Source organism: Merops nubicus, unplaced genomic scaffold, assembly GCF_000691845.1.
Source record: "Merops nubicus isolate BGI_N331 unplaced genomic scaffold, ASM69184v1 scaffold18831, whole genome shotgun sequence".
Classification (NCBI taxonomy): domain Eukaryota; kingdom Metazoa; phylum Chordata; class Aves; order Coraciiformes; family Meropidae; genus Merops; species Merops nubicus.
This window is the reverse complement of record NW_008590052.1, coordinates 17,317-37,167: the sequence shown is the minus strand read 5'-3', so window position 1 is coordinate 37,167 and position 19,851 is coordinate 17,317. Positions and strand designations below refer to the sequence as shown.

The 19,851-nt window shown below is 36.2% G+C and overlaps 1 protein-coding gene across 1 annotated transcript in view; it reads left to right on the top strand.

The window, feature by feature from the left end:
* The window catches only part of PDGFC (platelet derived growth factor C), a gene marked incomplete at its 5' end in the record, with an annotated part of 55,006 nt that overhangs the window by 30,068 nt on the left and 5,087 nt on the right, over positions 1-19,851 (top strand). Inside the window, one exon of the mRNA XM_008949769.1 lies at positions 17,564-17,771. Within this exon, the coding sequence (XP_008948017.1) occupies positions 17,564-17,771 (208 nt within the window). The remainder of the gene's footprint in view (positions 1-17,563; positions 17,772-19,851) is intronic.

Here is a 19,851-nt window from a genome sequence, read left to right as displayed (position 1 = left end):
GGAGCGTGTCCAGAGGAGAGCCACAAAAATGATCAGAGGGCTGGAGCAGCTCTGCTGTGAGGATCAGGCTGAGGGAGTTTGGGTTGTTCAGCCTGGAGAAGAAGATGCTCCGGGGGGACCTTATAGCGACCTTCCAGTACCTGAGAGGGGCCTACAAGAAAGCAGAGGAGGGACTATTCACAAGGGTTTGCAGTGACAGGACGAGGGGTAATGGCTTTAAGCTAGAAAAGAGTAGATTTAGGTTAGACATTAGGAGGAAGTTCTTCAGTATGAGGGTGATAGATCCCTGGAGTAGTTTGCCCAGACAGGTGGTGGAGGCCCCATCCCTGGGGACATTCAAGATCAGGCTGGATGAAGCCCTGAGTAGCTTGATCTAGATGGAGATGTCCGTGCTTATGGAGGGGGGTTTGGACTAGATGACCTTTGGAGTTCCAGCCCAGACATTCTATGATTTTTGTATTGCTACTTAAAGTTTAACAACATCTTTGAAGTGATGTCACTACAGAAGAGCAAAGTAAAAATCAGCTGTTGGTTTTGTGAGCTACTAGCCAGTATCTCTATATAGATAAGGTTTCATTTATATATTTTCTTAGAATGAAGACTAAACAGAAGAAGAGAAATGAACACCTGGTGTTTATATGTAACAGTGCTGGTAAAGGGGTTTTAGCAGATTTTCATTTAGATAATAGGTATGCTCACAGGGACTACTGTTGTTTTCTGAGACTGTGGTTGTTTTGTGTAGGCACCCTTTATATTTTGTCCTTTGTCTCCTTTTCTATGAAAGTAATCTCCTAATCAGCAATTAGAGAATCCTCAAAGAGAACCAGGAAGAAACAGATCTTGCACAGGGCACAGGATATAAACTTTTCAGCCTGGTTGTGTTATACTCTGCTCTGATGCTGTCACGTACAGTGTTCTGTACCCAGAAAGGATCTGTCATAGGCTGTGGTTTCCCTGCAGAAAGTCCCTTGTACCTTCCGCTGCTATTTTCTGTAGCAGGAAAGGGATGGCAGCTTTTTCCTGTTTTCTGCCAAGGTTTAGAGGAGAAAGAGAAAATAATAGTCAGATTACCCAGGGGGTAACTGGCAATAGTTACAGTGCCAAATTGTCATAGTTGGATCCTTCTGCTTACAAATAATATTCCTGTGTGTTTTTGCCAGGAGAATAACTGCATTTTAAAGTTATTCTAACAATCCATTAACTTGGATTTATTATTGCATGAAATTTTAATAGTCATTATTTCTATTCCTATAGTGATAATTGAAATTGCAATAATAGATTGTTATACTTGCCAATTTATAGGCTTTTGAAATCTTTGGATGTTTTGATTCTAGTTCTTTGTTACACATCACAGTGTCTGTGTGACAGATTTTTTTAAACAAGCCATTCCCATTGCCTTCAGTGGGAAATATTAGGTATTGGAGTCTGTAAAACAGTGATCACATCAAAATAATGGCCACATTATACAACTTTAAATAGCTAATTGTTTTTTAAAAGTATATTGGTACATGTAAGGATGAATAATTGTTTCTCTGTATGCATTTATTACACTGAGAATAATGTTCTGCCCAATGAGGTCTTATCTCACAGTTGATACCTATTCCTCTAATTTCCTGAGTGAATTATATTGGTTTAATTTTTTTGTAGGAGAAATAATAGAGGAAGAAAAAAAGAAGAGAGCTGTCAGTATTTTAGTTGCTTACTAAAGCATCCTCATTTCTCAGGAATTCTCTTTTACAACACATAGTAGTTGCTGAGGTAGCCCGTATCTAATACTAATATATTTTTTGAAGACAGAATATAGCCTTAGTTGTTAAATAGCAGAATGTCCTCTTCTGACTTTTCAACTGGAATATAAACTTACAAAGGGATTTTTTTTTACTCGTCTAAATTCAGTCAGATTATATTAAGTTTATGACAGTATATTTGAAATGACAATTTGTCTCGTCTCCCATTCCCCAAGTGGTTTGTGCTCACACATCATAATTTGTTGATTCAAATCCTTATGTGTGTCCAGTGGGACTGTGCAGATAATATGAAAGATGCAAAACAGCATCAGATTGAGTAGTAAATAGTGGAAGAAGGCTAAGAACCTGATAATACTATCTTCTTGGCAATTAGCTATCTTAAATGTATAATTGTTTACAAAACCAGAAAATAGTTTCTCCAGATACTTGATCAACTCTTTCTGCAGTAAAGCATGGCAGTCATTCCAGTCCACTTACCTGACTTATCTGACATTGCTTTGTAACTGTAATTTTGCAGTATACCTCCATTATGTTTAATTTTTGGTTTCAAGGACCTCTGGAATGAGTTTCTGTGCTCACAAAACTTAAACGGATTATCTCATGGGATTTCACTGTACAGTGCAGGCTGAAGAAATCCCTCCAGAAGTAGCCACACAGATCTCTTCAGTGAGTGTTCTTGACCAGTTTTTTCTTGCAAAGTTGCTTTGTCCTCCCCCCTCACTGTTTTCTCCTCTTCCATAGCAGATTGGAATGTCTGTCCCTCATGCCAGGAAAGAAAATTTATGAGATATATATACTTGGTGATCAATCCTTGTAAATAATGCCTTTTTAATATCATCTTAATTTATCTTCTTACTTTGCTTATTTGTGAAACAGTGCTTTGTAAAGCATTAAAATGAGCATTTACAGTCAGGCAGTTTTGAAGCACTTGTTGTCTTGATCAAAGGATAAACTTGTGGTTAGCCAGTATTTTTCAGTCTGGTAGGCTAATGCAGCAAGTAACTGTGTCACGTTGGGTTCAACAGAATGAAAACAATGTCTGCAGTTCACAGAAAATCATATTTTTTATGGGCTGGAAAATTCAGGTGAAACCTATGCTGTCTCACACCTTGGCTCTTTGTTTAAACTGATAATAAACCCCACATCTAACCACTTCCTAGATTACAATGAATAGCAGCCTGTGAAACCACAGTTAATTAAAGCTTAGAAAACCACAGTTTTTGATGTCTGTGTTCTGTAATTAGTTCCATATATTCTACATGAAATCATCAGAAAGAAACACCCAGTATTCCTGAATTGGCGAACAGGCAAATAAGAGGCTGAGGGAGAAAATATTTTAAGTATAGATACGTGCAGAAAAGTATGTTTACATGTATCAATATGCATTTTCTAATGGATGATAAAAAGCCCTTTATGAGAAGGGTATACATGAGATTTACAATGATCAATGCCTCTGTAGAAGGCTTTACAGCTCTTTGAAAATTATGCTTTTGAAATAAATAAAAAAATCCCTCACTGTCTCTAAATGTAATAGTAAGGAATAGTGTGTGGCAGTTCCTTTCTTGTGCAGGTGAGTGCTCTGGCTTTGTAGCTTTACAGCCTGGTGAAGGTGCAAGGACAGAGAGGTGAGGTGATAGGAGATGGCTGGAGCTGTGTGCACACGGAGGGAGATCCCTACAAGTCAGCGTGATGATAGTGCTGGCTGCAGGATTGGGGCCATAATCAATGTCTGAATAGACATGTTTAAAACATTACAAGGAGGGTTAGTGGCCTGGTTAAGAACATAATTCACCATCATTTTTCCGTCCTTTCTGTTACAGAGAGTGCCACCCTTACTCATATAATGTTAGCAAGCCCAAATCCATGTAATTAAATAGATATGCACATATATCAAAAGACTTGATCTAGTTTACCAGGTTAGTCAGAGATAATTTGGCCACATCAGTGGACAGTGACAGTGCTATAACTGAAGCTCTCGCAGGCTTAATGGAAGTCAGTTGATTTACTAGCAGTCTGTGGGAGATTGCTCTACAACATACTGGATGTGGTAACACTGTGGGTTTATTACTTGGCAGATTTCATCTTTCCTTCTCTTTTAATTTTTACATACATCAAGAGCTGAGAAGCAATTGCTTGTACAAAGAACACATTTTTTCATTTTAATAATAGTAATTAGACTCTTTCAAAGGTTGGTTCTTTTTTTTTTTTTTTTTTTTTTAAATAAGACCAATAACCAGGCTGAGGTGGTACTTTTTAGTGGTTCCTTAAAATTCACCCTATTCTATTTTAATAGATTTAGCTCATACTGTAAACAGCACCAAATTTCATGGGAGCCTACTAGAAATAGAATGAAGTAGTCTGCTTTCAAAACATCCTTGAAGGATCCGCTTTAAATAGCAGACATAGAGATCGAAAAAGTAGAGCGTGGCAGAAATGCGTCTACTATTATTTTACAGATGATGCTAAAATCATCTTCTTAAATGGGTTATATTACATACTATTTTGATACTTCAAAGAAATTCTAAATGATACTGCCAAAGGAAATTCTGTTGCTCCCAAGGAGCGAAATCTTATTAAAAACCTGTGACTCCCTACTTTTCTTCAAGACAAAGTACCTAAATTGAAGTCCAACAGTGGAAGAGTTTCATTAATTTTCATATTCTAATATGAGTTAAGGGCTTGTGGGTTGGCACAACAAAAAAAAACCCAAAACATAGTTTTCTACCCAATACTCTGTATTTAGGTATACAGTTACTGATTTTTGTTACAGCATTGACAGAATAAATCTAAAAGGTTAAAAAGTGCAAATGGAGAAATAATCACTGAGGAAAAAGGTGTATTAGAGTTTGGTTATGTATATATAAGAGTTTAAGGCATAGCTAATTAATGGCACAGATCTTAAAATTATTTAGAATTTCTGTTTCTAGAATTCAGCATTTCCCTCGGCATCATATTACTTGTTTTCTAGGAACAGCAAGGTTACCAGATAGATGCTGACTAATGCAATCACAACAATGCAGGGTTGGAAGGGAAGTTGGTGGGATCTTTCCTGAGCCGTTGTCCTACTTGAAGCAGGGAGCAGACAGATCAAGCTCATTATTGTTTGGTATTTGTACTGTTCTTGATGTTCAAGAGTTAAGATTTCAGAGATTTCCTTAGTCCTAAATTGCACTGCTTTACACTGTATGATTTTGTTTGCTAACATGTAACATAAATCTTTCCTGCCATTGATGGACTCAGGGAACAGCCAAACATGCTCTCTTACATGTTTGTTATCCCATCTCTTGTAAGAGTAGTCTTGTTGAGACTAAAGAAACTTGTATTACTCCATCTTTTATTATACTTCACCTTTTCTTCTTCTTGCTCTTTCCTCTGAATATTCTCTTTCTCTCTGCCTGTATCTAACAAGTGCTGGAGATAAAACTGAACACTGTTTTCAGCTGAGAGCTCTCTGGCAACTCAGTAATCTGGTGTTATGGTGCTGTTCTGAATATATACAAATGAGATTTGCCTTTTTCATAACAGGATCACACTGTCTCCTACTCCAGGTTTTGGTTTCCTGTAACATTTATTTATTCTACTTCAGGACTTACAGTCTTGTATTTATGCTTTTAATGTTTTACTCCTTGCTGCAAGGGGTTTAAAATATTAAATTTCTCTTATTAAGCATACTCTCCCAATTAATTTCCCCTTTTAGTTGTTACATAATCACATATGCTATCCTTTTGTTCATAATATATATGTAAGTGTAATGAGGTAACATGAAATGGGAATTAAGAGCTATAGATTATGTAAGATACGTAGGTAGAAGTGATATAGCTGAATGTTAAGAGTATGTCAGGACAACATTGTAGTTAGCAATATAGGGCTACAAAAGCTAGCTCTCAAATTATAATTCTGAGTTGTTCATACAGTGTAAGAATCTTTATGTGGGCAATGTAGTCATAATCTCTACTGTACTTTTTGGCTTGTGATATGTGTGCTACATACAAAGAAAATTTGAACGTGACAAGTAAACAAACCAAAATATTTTTCTTCACAAATCTTAAAATGTGGTAAATCTCTTAACATGTTTGATGACACTAAGAACGGATATATGAGGACAGAGCTGAGGTTCCTTCCCTGTAATGTTTTGTTCAAGGACTTTCTACCTTCAAGGCAGGACAAGCTCTGATTTGCAATGTCTGCTGTACAGGAATGTTGGGTGTGTTCCTTTTATTGTGATATGAAATGAACAGAAACCCGTTGTGGAATGCAATTTAGCATGTATACTGAAGGATCACATTAAGACTGCATGCACTGTAGAAGTAATTTTTGTCATCCTTGCCAAATACACTTTCCAGTTGTAATAAATAGCCGTTCCTAGTGTTTTAACGTTTGATGAACCTCCTGTGAACATACTGGAATAAGTAAACATTTTCTTAACAACACCTACCCATTTCTAATACCTAGAGCGAACTTAAGGAGCAGTTTATTTCCTGACTCGAAACACTTGCTGTTATTCCATTTGGGTTAAGCTTTTTATAAGTATTCATGTATTTTGAGTAAAATGAGTTGTTTGTTTTAAAAAAGTGCAAACATGATGTCCTTTAATTATGGCTGACCACATCCCCTGTCAGAGAAGAATGTACAAAAACTCCTTTCTATTCAGGAGAGCTGCACTTATGTTGGCTGTTTATTCCTTATAAACTACTGTCTGTCAAGTAAAAGCTCGAGCTCTGTGTAGAGAACAAAAGAAAAATCCTTCTGTAAATCATAAATATAACAGATTCAAGTGTGTTCTCTGTATGAATTTTGGGTATGTCTATAAATGCGGTGATTAATAATCATGGTAACCCTATTTGCAGTAAGATTTGAGCAAACATTCATTGGACTACACCTGGGGGCTTGCTGCAGTCTGATTGTGGGAGTCTCTTTGAATTGACTCGTTTGTACACTGAGGCTCTTACTGCCTGTTCAATTACAATGATATTCCTCCTTTCAGATGACAATTTCACATTTTAAGCATAGTTCAGACTGTTCTTTGCAAATCTTTCTCCTACCTGAAGTAAAAGCTGTCCCACATTTCAGCCTACAACAGGTGTGTCTACAGGACTTGCACAGCATCAAACTTTCACTGAAAGGAGTTAGTTCATAGTAGGATTCTTCTGTTAATCCCTTTCTGCTGAAGTTCAGCTAAAATTTGGAGCCAGGGGTCTGTACACTAAGTATGACTTCTGATCTGAAGTGTAAAAAAAAAAAATGTTAGGAACTCATTTTAAATACTGTGAAGAGAGATTCTCTTTCTTGCTCTCAATATCTGGTATGCAATTCTTTATAAAATTTCCATTGTATTAAGGAATTGCAAGTGTAACAATCATCAAAATAAGATGTTCTAGAAAGTATCATTTAATGGATAAAAATATATGAATTGCAATGCTACTTTATGTAAAGAAAAAATAATTAAATTCATCCAATAGAATTAGGTGTTGGATAGGGTCTATAATACTTATACATCTATTAGTGACCCTACATATTTTTGCATTTAAGTTTATATTCACTAAATGAAGGCAAAGGTTTTATTTATGCTAGCATTTGAAAAAGACTTCTTATTCAGCTGTCTACCCAAACATTCACTGAAGTATCTTTGGATGTCCATGAAAGAGTATTTTAGTGGAAAATGGTGTTATTACTGTTAAAAATATTCATGAAGTGCCCTGCTGCCTTAATCACAAGCACACTTCAAGCACAAAACAAAAAATAAGTTACCACAAGAGCTTATAGTAGAAATATAAAAAGGTGATAGTGGATATATTCAGAAAGCCATAAAAAATGAAATAATATAGTCATTTTAGAAGGGTCTCTGTAGTGTTCTACTTCAGCTCTTCAGTCAGAGCAGTATGAGGAGAAAGCATCACGTTTATTGGAACATACAGCAAGTAATCAATATAGCGTTATGCTCTGGAAATTAGTATGAGGCTGCGGGTGGCCTGTTTAGCAGTGTGAGATGATAGAGAATCAGAGGATAATCTTTAAATGTATGCTGATCTTCAAATAATATGATGAGTAGTTTGTATAGTAAGGAAGAGTTGATAGGAAGGTGCTAAGATAGGGAAGACAGAGTTAGTATTTAGGAAAATACTTTTGTGTTTTCAGAAGTTAGGATCCAGGAGTCAGAAGCAGTCCCATATAATGGGAATAAGTAACCAACTGTCCTGAACAAGGCTTGTCAATGCAGAAGACTCCTGTCAACATCTGCTACAACTGAGTCAACCAAATTTGTAACAAATACTTAAAGACACGCATTCTCTCACACGTTCCACGCATTGAAATGATTCTTTGCAGCTCTTAATTTGATTAGGACAAGTTCTGTGAATACTAAAAAAAATAAAAGTGCTATCAGACTTGGAGATGTTGTCTTAGACATTAGGGTTCTTTCTTGTCTTAACACTGTACTGCGTACACAAGACACGTTGCAGGACTTTAGATCTCTAAAGAGAGGGTTTTTTTGAGATTTGGGCAAGAGAAACTATATTGGGAGTTCATTTTGCCTCTACACATTCTCTTTCCAGTCATTTTCAGCAGGTTCTTGTCTATAAAAACACACAAACACACTCTTCATACTCTCTAAGATGTGTGTATAGATATTCCTATTGCCCATGATCTGAATTAGACTAAATATTTTTATTAAGCATTCAAATAATACAAGAAAGAAAATTATGGTCTGGTTTTATTTATTTATTTTTTTTTTTTAAGTTGCAGTAGCAACCCTTAGTTTAGAGGTAGAAAATTATCTACTGGGTTTAGTGTTTTTACCTAGTTAAAAGATTATGAACTGGTTTTAGTTTCAAGTCGCAGTAGTGACTCTTCTATGTGCACATACATGATGTAAATAAACATCTAGTTAGCTTTAAATGTATTGCATATGTTTGATTTGAGAATGTTATAAAGCAAGTTTCTCTGAAGTTCAGAAATCAAAATATTTTGCTGTTGTTACTAGGATACAAGAGGTAGGCTTTTTCTTATGACAGATATATACTTGTATGGAGTGGAGCGAGCTCACTGTAAATTTTGTTTAAAGTCTCATTTAGAAGAGAGACATACATAAACAAGAAGACTGAGCTCACTAAAAATTAAGGGTTTGGAAGTAGTTATGGTTTAGATATTACTCAGCCACAAGTATGCTTTGCAGGAACCAAAATGCAGGGATTATATGCCTAAAATTAGTTTGCAGATTACTGTAGATACTACAGTAATCTGAAAACAACAAAGACAAATTATTTGAGGAAGGGACTCTAGATGAAAACTGGCATACTGATTTCACTTTGAAACTTTTTGTCATGGAGATAGTCTATGCTATAACTTGTTCTGTACTATTAGACCTGATTCATTACAGATGAAGCTTGCTTTTAAATGCTCCCTATTCAACTCAGTACATCAGGACATGCTTTCAGAATAAGGCTGTTTGCCTACTGAGTTGAAATGTGTCTGAGTCATGAGAGATCTTGCATTTCCTTGAGTCTTCTGTCTACAGCCTTACCATTTAGTGCTACGGCCACAAATTCTTAATGTAAGAAAATACAGTAAAAACCCATGGCAAAGGTAGAAAGGCATCAAAACTTGACTTCTCTTGCAGCTAGCAGGCCGAATCTGCAAGCCTTATAGATTCTAGGGATTGCAGGGACCGCACTCTTCATGGTTTGAGACCACTGCAGCTGGCAGAGATGCTGGCGAGACAGTTTTCAAGCAGAATTGTTTATAGCTCCTCTCTCCTTAATTAACCAAAAGAACAAATCAGTGAATGAAAGTTCTTACCCAAAAGAATACGAGAATCACTGGATCATTTTGTAAAAGAATAAATACTTTCAGTGAAGGAGAGACTTGAGAGTGGAATTTGGTGAATTTGTAGTGCTTGTGAAATCCTGATGAAGTAGTATGTGCTGCTTCAGTGAGACTTACCAGGTGCACTGAAAAAATCAATAATTCCATGCAACTGCATCCAAGAAAGATACTTCTCTGTGTGTATACATTTCCTTGGAATAGAAGATACTACAACCATCACGATGAAGTGTATTGACAGTAAGATCTTTCACACAATATAGTACTGTGATCATTAGTTTTCTTCTTTTTTCCTTTAAAATGAATTGGTGTGGATTATTACCGATACATGTGACCAGAGGAAAAAGCTAAATGTAATATAATACATATATAAATACAAAAATATGTACATACACATATGTGATTATAGGTATTTTTGACAAGGACTAACCAAATCACTTAAGTTTTTTGAAGATGGCTTCCAGAAGTTATTGCTGTTGATGGCATACTCTGAGAGTTTGTGAACTTGCTCTAGATATGCCATCTTTGCCTTCACAAGAGTGGCTCTCACATCTATGTTGTGTATATCAAAGGGTGTCAGGGTACACAGGCTTTAGGCAAAAAGCTGCAATTTGCTAGAAGAAAGATGATGCTTATTGATATCCTGTGCTATTTCCATGCTGCTAATTTCCTTGAGAGCACCTCGAAGTTGTTTCCAGCAAAATTAGAATTCCAAGCCTTCACTGTGAACTGCACAGAAACTGTTTGGTGGAATACTTAAAACTTTTCAAAAAATACATTTTATGTCAAAACATTAACCTGAGGAAACATTAGGCTGTTCCCAACACTACTTTTGCACCCCTTTCCCTTGTGACCTTTCTCCTATTGGCAGTTTTGGAGAGCAGAAATAGTGCACCATTTGGGAAGCCGTCCACAAAGTGCCTTAACAAAAATACAGCTTTAAAGTTATGGAAAGTCATCTCCGTCTGGTTTTAAGATGTAAATTGATGCAAGTGCATGGATACTCAGCAAGTAAGGTCTTGAGTGAGATAAAAGGAAAGCCCAGCATCCATGGGAAAGAGGCTGGACAAATTTTTGATTAATGGCTGCAGCAAACTGTAAGAAAAGAATATTCAAGGAGCCTGTGAAATGCAGAGATTTGGAGGCCCAGTAAGGTAAGAGGGGGCTGCCATCCTGTGTAGGGTTGATGCCCCTACATGTATGTCATTTGGCTGGCAGAAGTTTTGTCCCTGAAGTGAGGATAGCCGAATGACGTGCATTTTTACTTCAGTGCCACTGAAGCTCAATTTACCAGACCCACCTCCTTAGCAGCCCTGGAGCTGCTGCTTCTCTCATGCAAGCGTGCTCACTTCCCTCACTTCAGCTAAAGGAGTGCTGCAAAGCATGGGAACTGTGCCAGCTTTCCTGGCTGCCATCTCTGTCACACGCAAGTAAACATCTCTGCCTTATTACCCAGCTTTAGCTGTCTAAAATAGATTATCAGCCTTGCTGCCTTTTGTTTTGTTTGTTTCGTTTTTGTCCTGGAACTTGATTTCTTTGCTTAGATGGTTGTGCCCAGGCCCAGCTACAGATCACCTCCGCTTCCTTCTGCATTGCTACTGGAACAGGACTAACATTTTGCATGGCAGTGCTGCAGGCTAATATTGCACAGAGAAGATGCCTTTACAAGTGTCAGACTGTCACAAATGGATTAGCTTTTTCGTACTGTATATAGGCGAGCACATAAAAGTTTGGGCTTTTTCAGGTAGGTCAAGTTTTCTAGGGCTTTTCAGAGTTACTGCTTCGTGCTACGTGTCCTTATGGGAGAAAAGAGCCATTGTTATGCCAAGAAGCTTCCACGTCCTCAGGGCAAGCTTTGAAAGAGTTGGGTATCTGCTCTCCCACATGGCTTCTAATGATGCAAAGAGGAGGGCTACTTGTGATTATAAAGGACTAAAACAGTCTTTCTTTATTGTGTTAAAAGGATGTGCATGTACTATGAGTTTCAAGAGAGTATCTGTAAATCTAAGCAGGACTTGGAGGGCTCCTCTAGAATAACTATTTTTTTTTTCTTAAAAAAAAAAAAGTTATAAGGGTATTTCATTAGAAGGAATACTGTATTTTTTTCAAATTACTGATCCTAGTAGGCTTTTGGAGGAGGGAAAGGTTCCTCTGAGGTTTTCTTTGTTATAGAGTCCTTTCTAGTCTGATTAAACCGTTATTGATGTTTAATATTTTCTTTGCACCATGCCAACTGATGGGTGGATTTTCATTCAAAAACTGTTTGACAGTGTTTCCTTCAGGACAAGAAAGGAAAAAAAAAAAAGGCTTCTTTTGTGGGAAGGGAATTATTTTAAACATATTATTCACTACTTGTAGGAGTCCTGTCACGCCAAATATTTGACTCGCTTGTTTTTGTTGTTCCAGTGATTACGCACTCAGTGATTGCGTTATTAAACATGAAATTCCTCACTCCTGGCTGCAACAAACTAACAAAATTATTTCTTGCCTCTCCTTTAACTGGAAGAGAGTAGTGTCAGGACCTTGGCACCTTGACACTCCTATCCTATCTGCTATCTACCTACATACTATCCTATGAGATGGGAGCAGAAGGAAGGCTTTGCTGTGATTGTGGTGGTGCTTAAGAGCTGATCCTGTCCAGATTGTGGGTGAGGGGTCTTTTGTTCTGAACTGATGATCTTTGGAACAGGTTCAGTGCAGGGAAGGAATGGATGGATAGTGGCAGAATGGGAAAGGTCCAATATATTGTTTCATCTCCAAAGTTTTACTCTTTAACTGTCTAAAATACTAGTGGATTCTTCAGATAAACCAATAATGAGCATTTAATAAATGTTTGTTTTATTCATTCTCTCACAGAAATTGGGAGATCAAGGAGTTGCCTGTATGCTCATTTTACAGATTTAATAAAGCTTTGTTTCAAACCTGCATGGTATGAAATTCCTGGTGCCAGAGCGAATCTAAAAGTGTTTGTGTTAGCAGCTGCTGGGCTTTTCATTGTGATGGCTTAGCTGTTGGAGTTCTGCACTGTGAATAAGATTGAGTTAAAGAGAAAAGGAAATGAGAAATACTCTTTTCTAGAAAGATTACTTCTTGTTTATGATGCAGCTGTATGAAGTTATGCTGGTGTAGCAAGGAGATGCTACTGCCTGATGCTTGTTGTGGCCTAAATACTATGCTCAGGATCACACAGGAAATATGTGTCAGAACAAGAGATTAATCACAAGTCTTCAAGTTAGGCTGCATATTAAATCATCATTTAGGTCTGAGCTTCAACTAGGTAATTCCAAAATCATGTGTTGCAGCCTTTGTTCATATTTACTGCTTGACTGGTGGTTGTTTGCCTTCTTATTCTGCTTATAAGACTATTCTACCATTTCCTCTTTGAGAAACAGTCTAGATGGAGTAGCTTTAATTCCTTTAACAGAGCACAACTAACATTGTGAGCACCCTAAAATGCATTTTACTCCCTAAGTTTCTTTTGGGGTTTTGTTGTTATGTATAATCTTGAGGGCTGGATAGTTTTGTGAAGTCAGTCTTTACATAATTTCCTTCCTTTTTTTCTAGGTACATATCTTAAACTGTTAACTAAAACTGGTTTATTTGCCTTTTGCAGTTGTACACACCTTAGGGGAATTCTGGAAGGTATTTGTTTTGATAGAGTGACGTACACATACAGAAATACAATATAAACAGACCTAATGAAAATTCTGTTTGATCCAACACTAATGGTCATTCCTGGCTGTTCTACAGGGCAGCAGAAGCTCTGTTTTCTGCTCTGGTTTTTATCCTGAATCATTTTAACTAACAGTAAAGATGCAACTGTTTGACTCTATCTTGACTTTAAAAGTTATTATTCTCATTAAAGTAAATTAAAATTGTTTCCTGGGCACAAAACCAAAAACCATGGGATGTTTTATTTACTCGAGGAGTCACATTAAAATACAGAACTTGATGTATTTTTCAAAACTGTCTTGGTGGATATTATTCATGCTTGGACAGAACAGATAAAAAAAAAAAATTGTCTCAAGCCTATAACATTGATTAATCAAGGATGTGCTGCTATGACAGAAAAAGTGTTACTGTCAGCTAGTATTTATTGTAGAGAAGTTTGGAGAACATAACTTCCTAATACATGGTCTCCATCAGGAAAGCTGTTTTGGTTAGCTGCTATACCTAAGTAAGCATCTGCTGTCTTGCTGTCTTGGGTTTTGTATCCTCTGTCAGATACCAATATCTGTTGAATCAAAGCTTAATTATGTGCTAGTTGGCTTATTAAGGGAGACATGATATAGTCCTGTGGAGTAAGTTAGGTGATACCAGCTATAGAATAGATGTACAGCTGACTGATAGCTACTTCATTGTAAGATCATTTTCATTGTCTCCACAAACACTGTGCAGCAGAACAGCTGGAGTTCATTGGTGGTGCTCCTGTGAGGCTTTTACACCACTGTTCTGCATCTCTGAGACCTACTCAGTACTGATGTTGGTAGCACTGCACAGAAAGTGGCTTGACATCAGTTTGTGTCAGGCATGCAGGTGGAGGCAAGGGTCAGAGTAGGAATGTTGAAAGAGGCATAGATTAAATTGTAGGCGTATGGATTTTTATCTGAGATTGTTTAACCGGAAGAAATTGTAATAGAAGTGATGGGCTTGCTATAAAGTGAGGGAAACCTCCATTTAAGGAGCATTTCAGCATTTTGAAGTTGCAACTATGATGCTACGTTTCTGAGTTATACTGAAGTTTTGTATTTGCTTGTTCTAAAAGGCATGTCTCATCAATGAAGCTGAGTTTTAATTTCTTACATTGTTATTTATCCTGTTATCTTCTCTAAAAGTAAAACCTTACTGCAGACATAATGATTGTCTATAGAACACACAAACTCGTTGAGAAGGCCATGTGAAGTTGTAAATTGTGTAAAATTCCAAGATATCATTTTAGTCAAAGGAAAGAATATTTTTATGTTGTTGTGGACGTTCTGTCTGAAAAGTTTAAATTATAATGTAAGTAGTACCTATTAGCAAGGAAAAGCAATTTAGAGTATAATTTGAATTACCATTTATATTAAACAATTTATTGAACTGAGAGTTCATAAAGGTTATGATGTTATAAACTACAGCATTTATAGCTTTTATGATATTAATTATCTTTAATCTTTGGTACATTTTAACTATCACTTAAATTGACTAAGATATTATTGGGAAAAACAATCTTAATCTTGAGATTTTTAACTACTTTATTCTGAAACATTCATCTTTGAAGTTGTGCAATTTTGCTGTTTCAATTACTTCTCTTTATGACTTGGTTTGCTGTGAGAATGATTAGAAAGTGATGACAACTTTAATTGTGTTACCATTAAGCGCAATGATTCACCATATCCTCATAATATTTTGACTTGGGCAAATGCCTACTATATCCAGAATAACATAAATCAATGGGTTAGTTCCTACATATGTATTGCTAAGTGTGCATATTTTAAGCTTTAAGTGTGAAAATAGATTGTGGACCAATGGATTTTCATCTGGAATGCATCTTATTTCATTGGCAAGAAAAACTCCCATTAGAAGTGAGACACCAAAGTAAATTCCTCAGCTGGCAACAAAATAGATGATTTTTTTTTTCTTTCCTTCAGGTACTATTTCTACCGTTTCATTTGTTTTTCACCTTAGTAAAACCCAACACCTTCAAACCAGGAAATGTGACTGCTACAGATATGTCATTGTGGAGAAAAACAGGAAGAAAAATTTTGGAATATTTATTTTTTTGACCACCTGAATTATAGTGTCACTGCACTATTTTGAAACTTGCTGAGTAGCATGTTTTACTAAGAGCAAATATTTAAATTATAGACTAGATTCTGTTGCTTTATTATCATAGCCAAATAGGTGGATCAACATGTTCTTATTTTTAACATGGGAAGTGGAGAGAAGAGGAAAATAAATATTTTATTTTTTTTGAAATCCACATTCATCAAGAGTGGGGAGCAACAACTTCACTCACTCTATTGGAAATGGTGATAGCTTAATATGATGGAAATATTGTAAATGTAATGGTAGGACCACACTAGATCTCTGATAGTATTATCTTTGTAAGACTCTCAGTTAAAAAGCAGCGCAATCATTCTAGTGACTACATTTCTTGAAGATGGAGGGAGAAAAAAACCCTTGAAGCAAAAAATAGGAAGGGCATGGTGGTTATTTCCATTTGCTGCTTCTTCCACTACACATTTAAGTATAACCAAAAATGCATATTTAATAGACTTGAGAGCACAGAAACGAAATTGTAATCATTGATATGAAATACCGCCATCACAGGCATATGTATTTTTAAAAACTGCTGTTAAGTACGTAGTATTGCAAGGATTTTGTTTTCTGCACAACTGTTACATTTCATCATTTTCTCTGATTATTTTGAAAAGGTAGATGAATACAATTTACCTGATACTGTAGATGGAAAAAAATAACACGATGTATACAGTATACGTTAGAGTACTGAGTATCATTTAGACACTAAGTGGAATGGCACTTTTAAATATGTATATAAATATATATTATTCAACATAGATAGATACATAAATACATCTGTAAAAATTGTGCAGTACTAACAGGCACTGCACAGGGAAGAGGCAAGAAGCATGTTAGTTTACTCTACTGGAGGAACATTTAGTCTTTGGTTCTTAATACTCTGTTGTAGGATTGTTGTAGGAAAATTCAGCAAGGGACCTCAGGAGGTCTCTAGTTTAACTCCCTGCTCAGGATAGATCACTTCTGAGGTCAGACTATTTCTCAGGGCTCTATCCAGTCAGACACTGAAAGCCTCCAGTGATGGATACTGTTCAGCCTCCCTGGTCAGCCTTCCACAACACTTGACTGCATTTATAGTGAATAAATCTTCCCTGAATCTTATGTGGACTACATTTGAGAGCAGTGATGCATGTATCAGTACATATTTAATACTGGGATTTCATGTCTTTCCCATCCCCTAAATCACTACTATGTTCAAATCTTTTTTCATCCTTCTTACATGTTCCCAAAAAATTGCTCTAGAGTATGACTGTGGACTTAATGTCTGTAGTGCTATCTGCCTATGTAGAAGCCTGAAGAAACTTCCGGTGGTGCAGCAGCAGCTTCCTGCTTAAGCTGTTCTTCCTGCTTTTTTGAATTCTGTTTGAAAATACTAATCAATGCATCATTTTTAAACAGATTGTAGAGTGAGCAAAAACCAGAAGTCTCACTTTGCTTGAATTGCCTGTGACTGAGTACCTCTGATCCAGGCAGTTTGCAGTGAGATCTGTGCTGCAGAAAAGTACATAGACTTTTCCAGTACTCAGTTTCAGTATTTAAGTACTTTTGATATCCTTGGGGAGATGGGGTTTTCCTTCTTAAGGGAGAAATAAATATAGTAGTGCCAGATGTTGTTATTAGGCTGTTCATTACTCTTTAACCAGAAACATAATTCTCAGTATTGTATGAAACACAACTGGTGCTTTTTTTCCATTTATAGATGATAGTGGGAATGTTTGCTATCTTTGTACTAGGGTATGTTCATATTTTACGTTGAAAGACAAGAAGACAAAGATTGTGGCTAAGTGTCAGAGGAAACACAGCATGTGAAATGTGTTTCCTCCCATTTCTAGAAGGTTACAGTTGTTGCCTGTATTGGGATTGTATTTTCAAATCACTCTTTTGTCTGTTTCTAAAATGTTTTTCATCACTCAGTGAACTTCTTCAAAGAACAGGTATAGTGGAATTCTATCTTTAAGGCTAGGAATGTAAGAAGTGGGAAAATTGTCTGGTGGAAGTTTGTTTACAATTATCACTGAAGAATAGTTAGGTACTTTTTGACTCTTGTCATTTGTCTTATTAGGTGAACTGTATGTTAGAAACAAGCCAGCTACTTATAAACTTTCCCAGCTATGTAACTTCATAAAGTACAGCACTTCATCAAAGCAGATCCATTAACCCTCTGATTGGTACTCCTCTCTTGGCTTTGATTGCAGCACCACACAGAAGCACCTAGCCCATCATTGCTACCCCCATCAGCTTTACCATTAGATGTTTTAAACAATGCTGTTGCTGGATTTAGTACTGTGGAAGAACTTATCCGGTACCTTGAACCAGATCGGTGGCAACTGGATTTGGAAGATTTGTACAGGCCAACGTGGCAACTTCTTGGAAAGGCATATATTCATGGGAGGAAATCAAGAGGTAAATTACTCTTCTGTTGGGCCTTGTCGCTTTTTACAAGTATGTTTTCTTAGCAAAGAAACAGTAATTAAGAGCTTTCTTCACCTTGAGTTTTGATTCCAAAACAGGAATATGTTAGAAATACAGCAGTGACCTTTGTTTTTAGCAATTCTCGCCATTATGTTATTTGAAAATGGACAATAACTAAACTCAAAACTTAAAGGAATTTAGCAGGATAAAGTGACAAAGGGGCAAAATAAATAGAAGCAGACAAGGTAGTTTTCAGTAGGGAACTGGGGATATCTTTATTTCCACAAAGTAGCAAGGCATCTTGGATGGGTGACATAATCTAGATTTCTGTGTTTCTTTTTTTGTATGGAGAGCAAAAACTTTATTTTTCATTTAGGGTAGGTAATTTCTCGAACTTACTGTATCATGTGAATGATTGGTTTATTTCCTTAGAACTGTCTACACCATATGAATTGAGAGCATTTAGCTAAATGTAGGTCTTCCATGATACTTTATGAAATCCCTGTGTCCATGTCCCGTTTTATCATGGATTTGTCACCTCAATCGGATGTAGTAGACTATGTATTTTGAGATTTGTGGAGCTATTTCTTGTTCAGCAAGTCATTTTTTTTCCATCTACATTTGACATTCATTAATTTCCTGCTGCATGTCATCCAGATGCTGCCTACTATTTCATGTTTATGAATTCCATGTCGATGGATAACATGCAGGCAATACCTGCTTCCTTGCCCACCGTACAACATGACAATGAGAACATATGAGCATAACTAAATAGACACCTCGGTTGACAAACATAAACCATCTTATCAGCTGATCAGCAAGAAAAGGGCAGAAGTAAAAATCTTTCATAACTAAAATTTAAGTTTTTGACAGGTAATTCTTGAATTGGAGCTTAAAAATCAACCCTTCTACCCTACCTACATTGCTGCAGTTATGCATACAGCAACTAAATCAGGAGTGAAAGAGGAGGAAATCTCCTTAAAAGCTTTCAGCAATGGACTGTGCCTTTCAGATAGTCATTTAACACTTTTAATTAAAGAGATTCAGTGTTTGCCAAACGTATGCTGTAAGCATACAGTAAGTGGGAGAAAAACAAAATGTAATTTGTGAAATTTTACATAAACTGAAATGCAGGTGTTGGATAACATCTATACAGGCAAAAACAACTCCCTGCAGGACATATCTTAGAAGGAAACTATCAGAGTAAATCTTTTAAATAATTCTGATTAGATTCTGAAATAGATTTTTCCACTGAATAAACATATCACAGTATTGCCACATTTATCTTTAAGAGACCACCCTCAGACTGCCAAGTGTGTAATGTAATAGCCTGAGGTGGAAAATGTGTCCAGTCAAAATGGCATAGTATTAACTGTTAAGTCTATTCAATAGAGACAGAAAGTAAAACTTTTTTTTTTTACTTTTTTTTCCCTTCTTTTTCAGAAGTTATTCTTTTTATTAGCATGTTTGCTATATTTAAAAATCTTTTTAAGAAATGATTGGGAGAAAACATGCCCTAAAATGTTTGGGTTTTTTCAAACTCTTTGATTCTCTAATTAGATCAGTTTTATTTTTGCAATATTTCAGTCTAAAGGCTAAATTAAAAAAAAAAGCTGTCATGTTTCCATAGACAAACCAGTTTACATCTAGATAAATGAAAATGTAATTAAGTGTCTGTTACTTTATGTAGAGAAGAGCATTGTCCTCTACTCCTACTTCATAATTTAGTAAAAAGGACTATATTTAGACAACCTAAATTCCACAGAACTTCTGTGTCTGATGTTTTCTCTGGATAAAATGCTTCCAAAAACTTCTAGCCAGGAAAGACGAAACACCAAGTTCAGAGGCTTTGATGTCTAAATATAGTCCTAAATTCTTTTATAATATTAACCGTACTTAAAAGTAAAATATATTTGGCTGTGCAAAAAAATGATCCTGTCAGTTCTCACAGAAATCTATGCATAATCATTAGACCTTATTCTAAAGTCTGCTTACCCAACCATACAATCCAACCAGTCAGTAGTAGATGCTTTTCTAATATAGTTATTTGACATTTTTTTCCTTTCCCCCA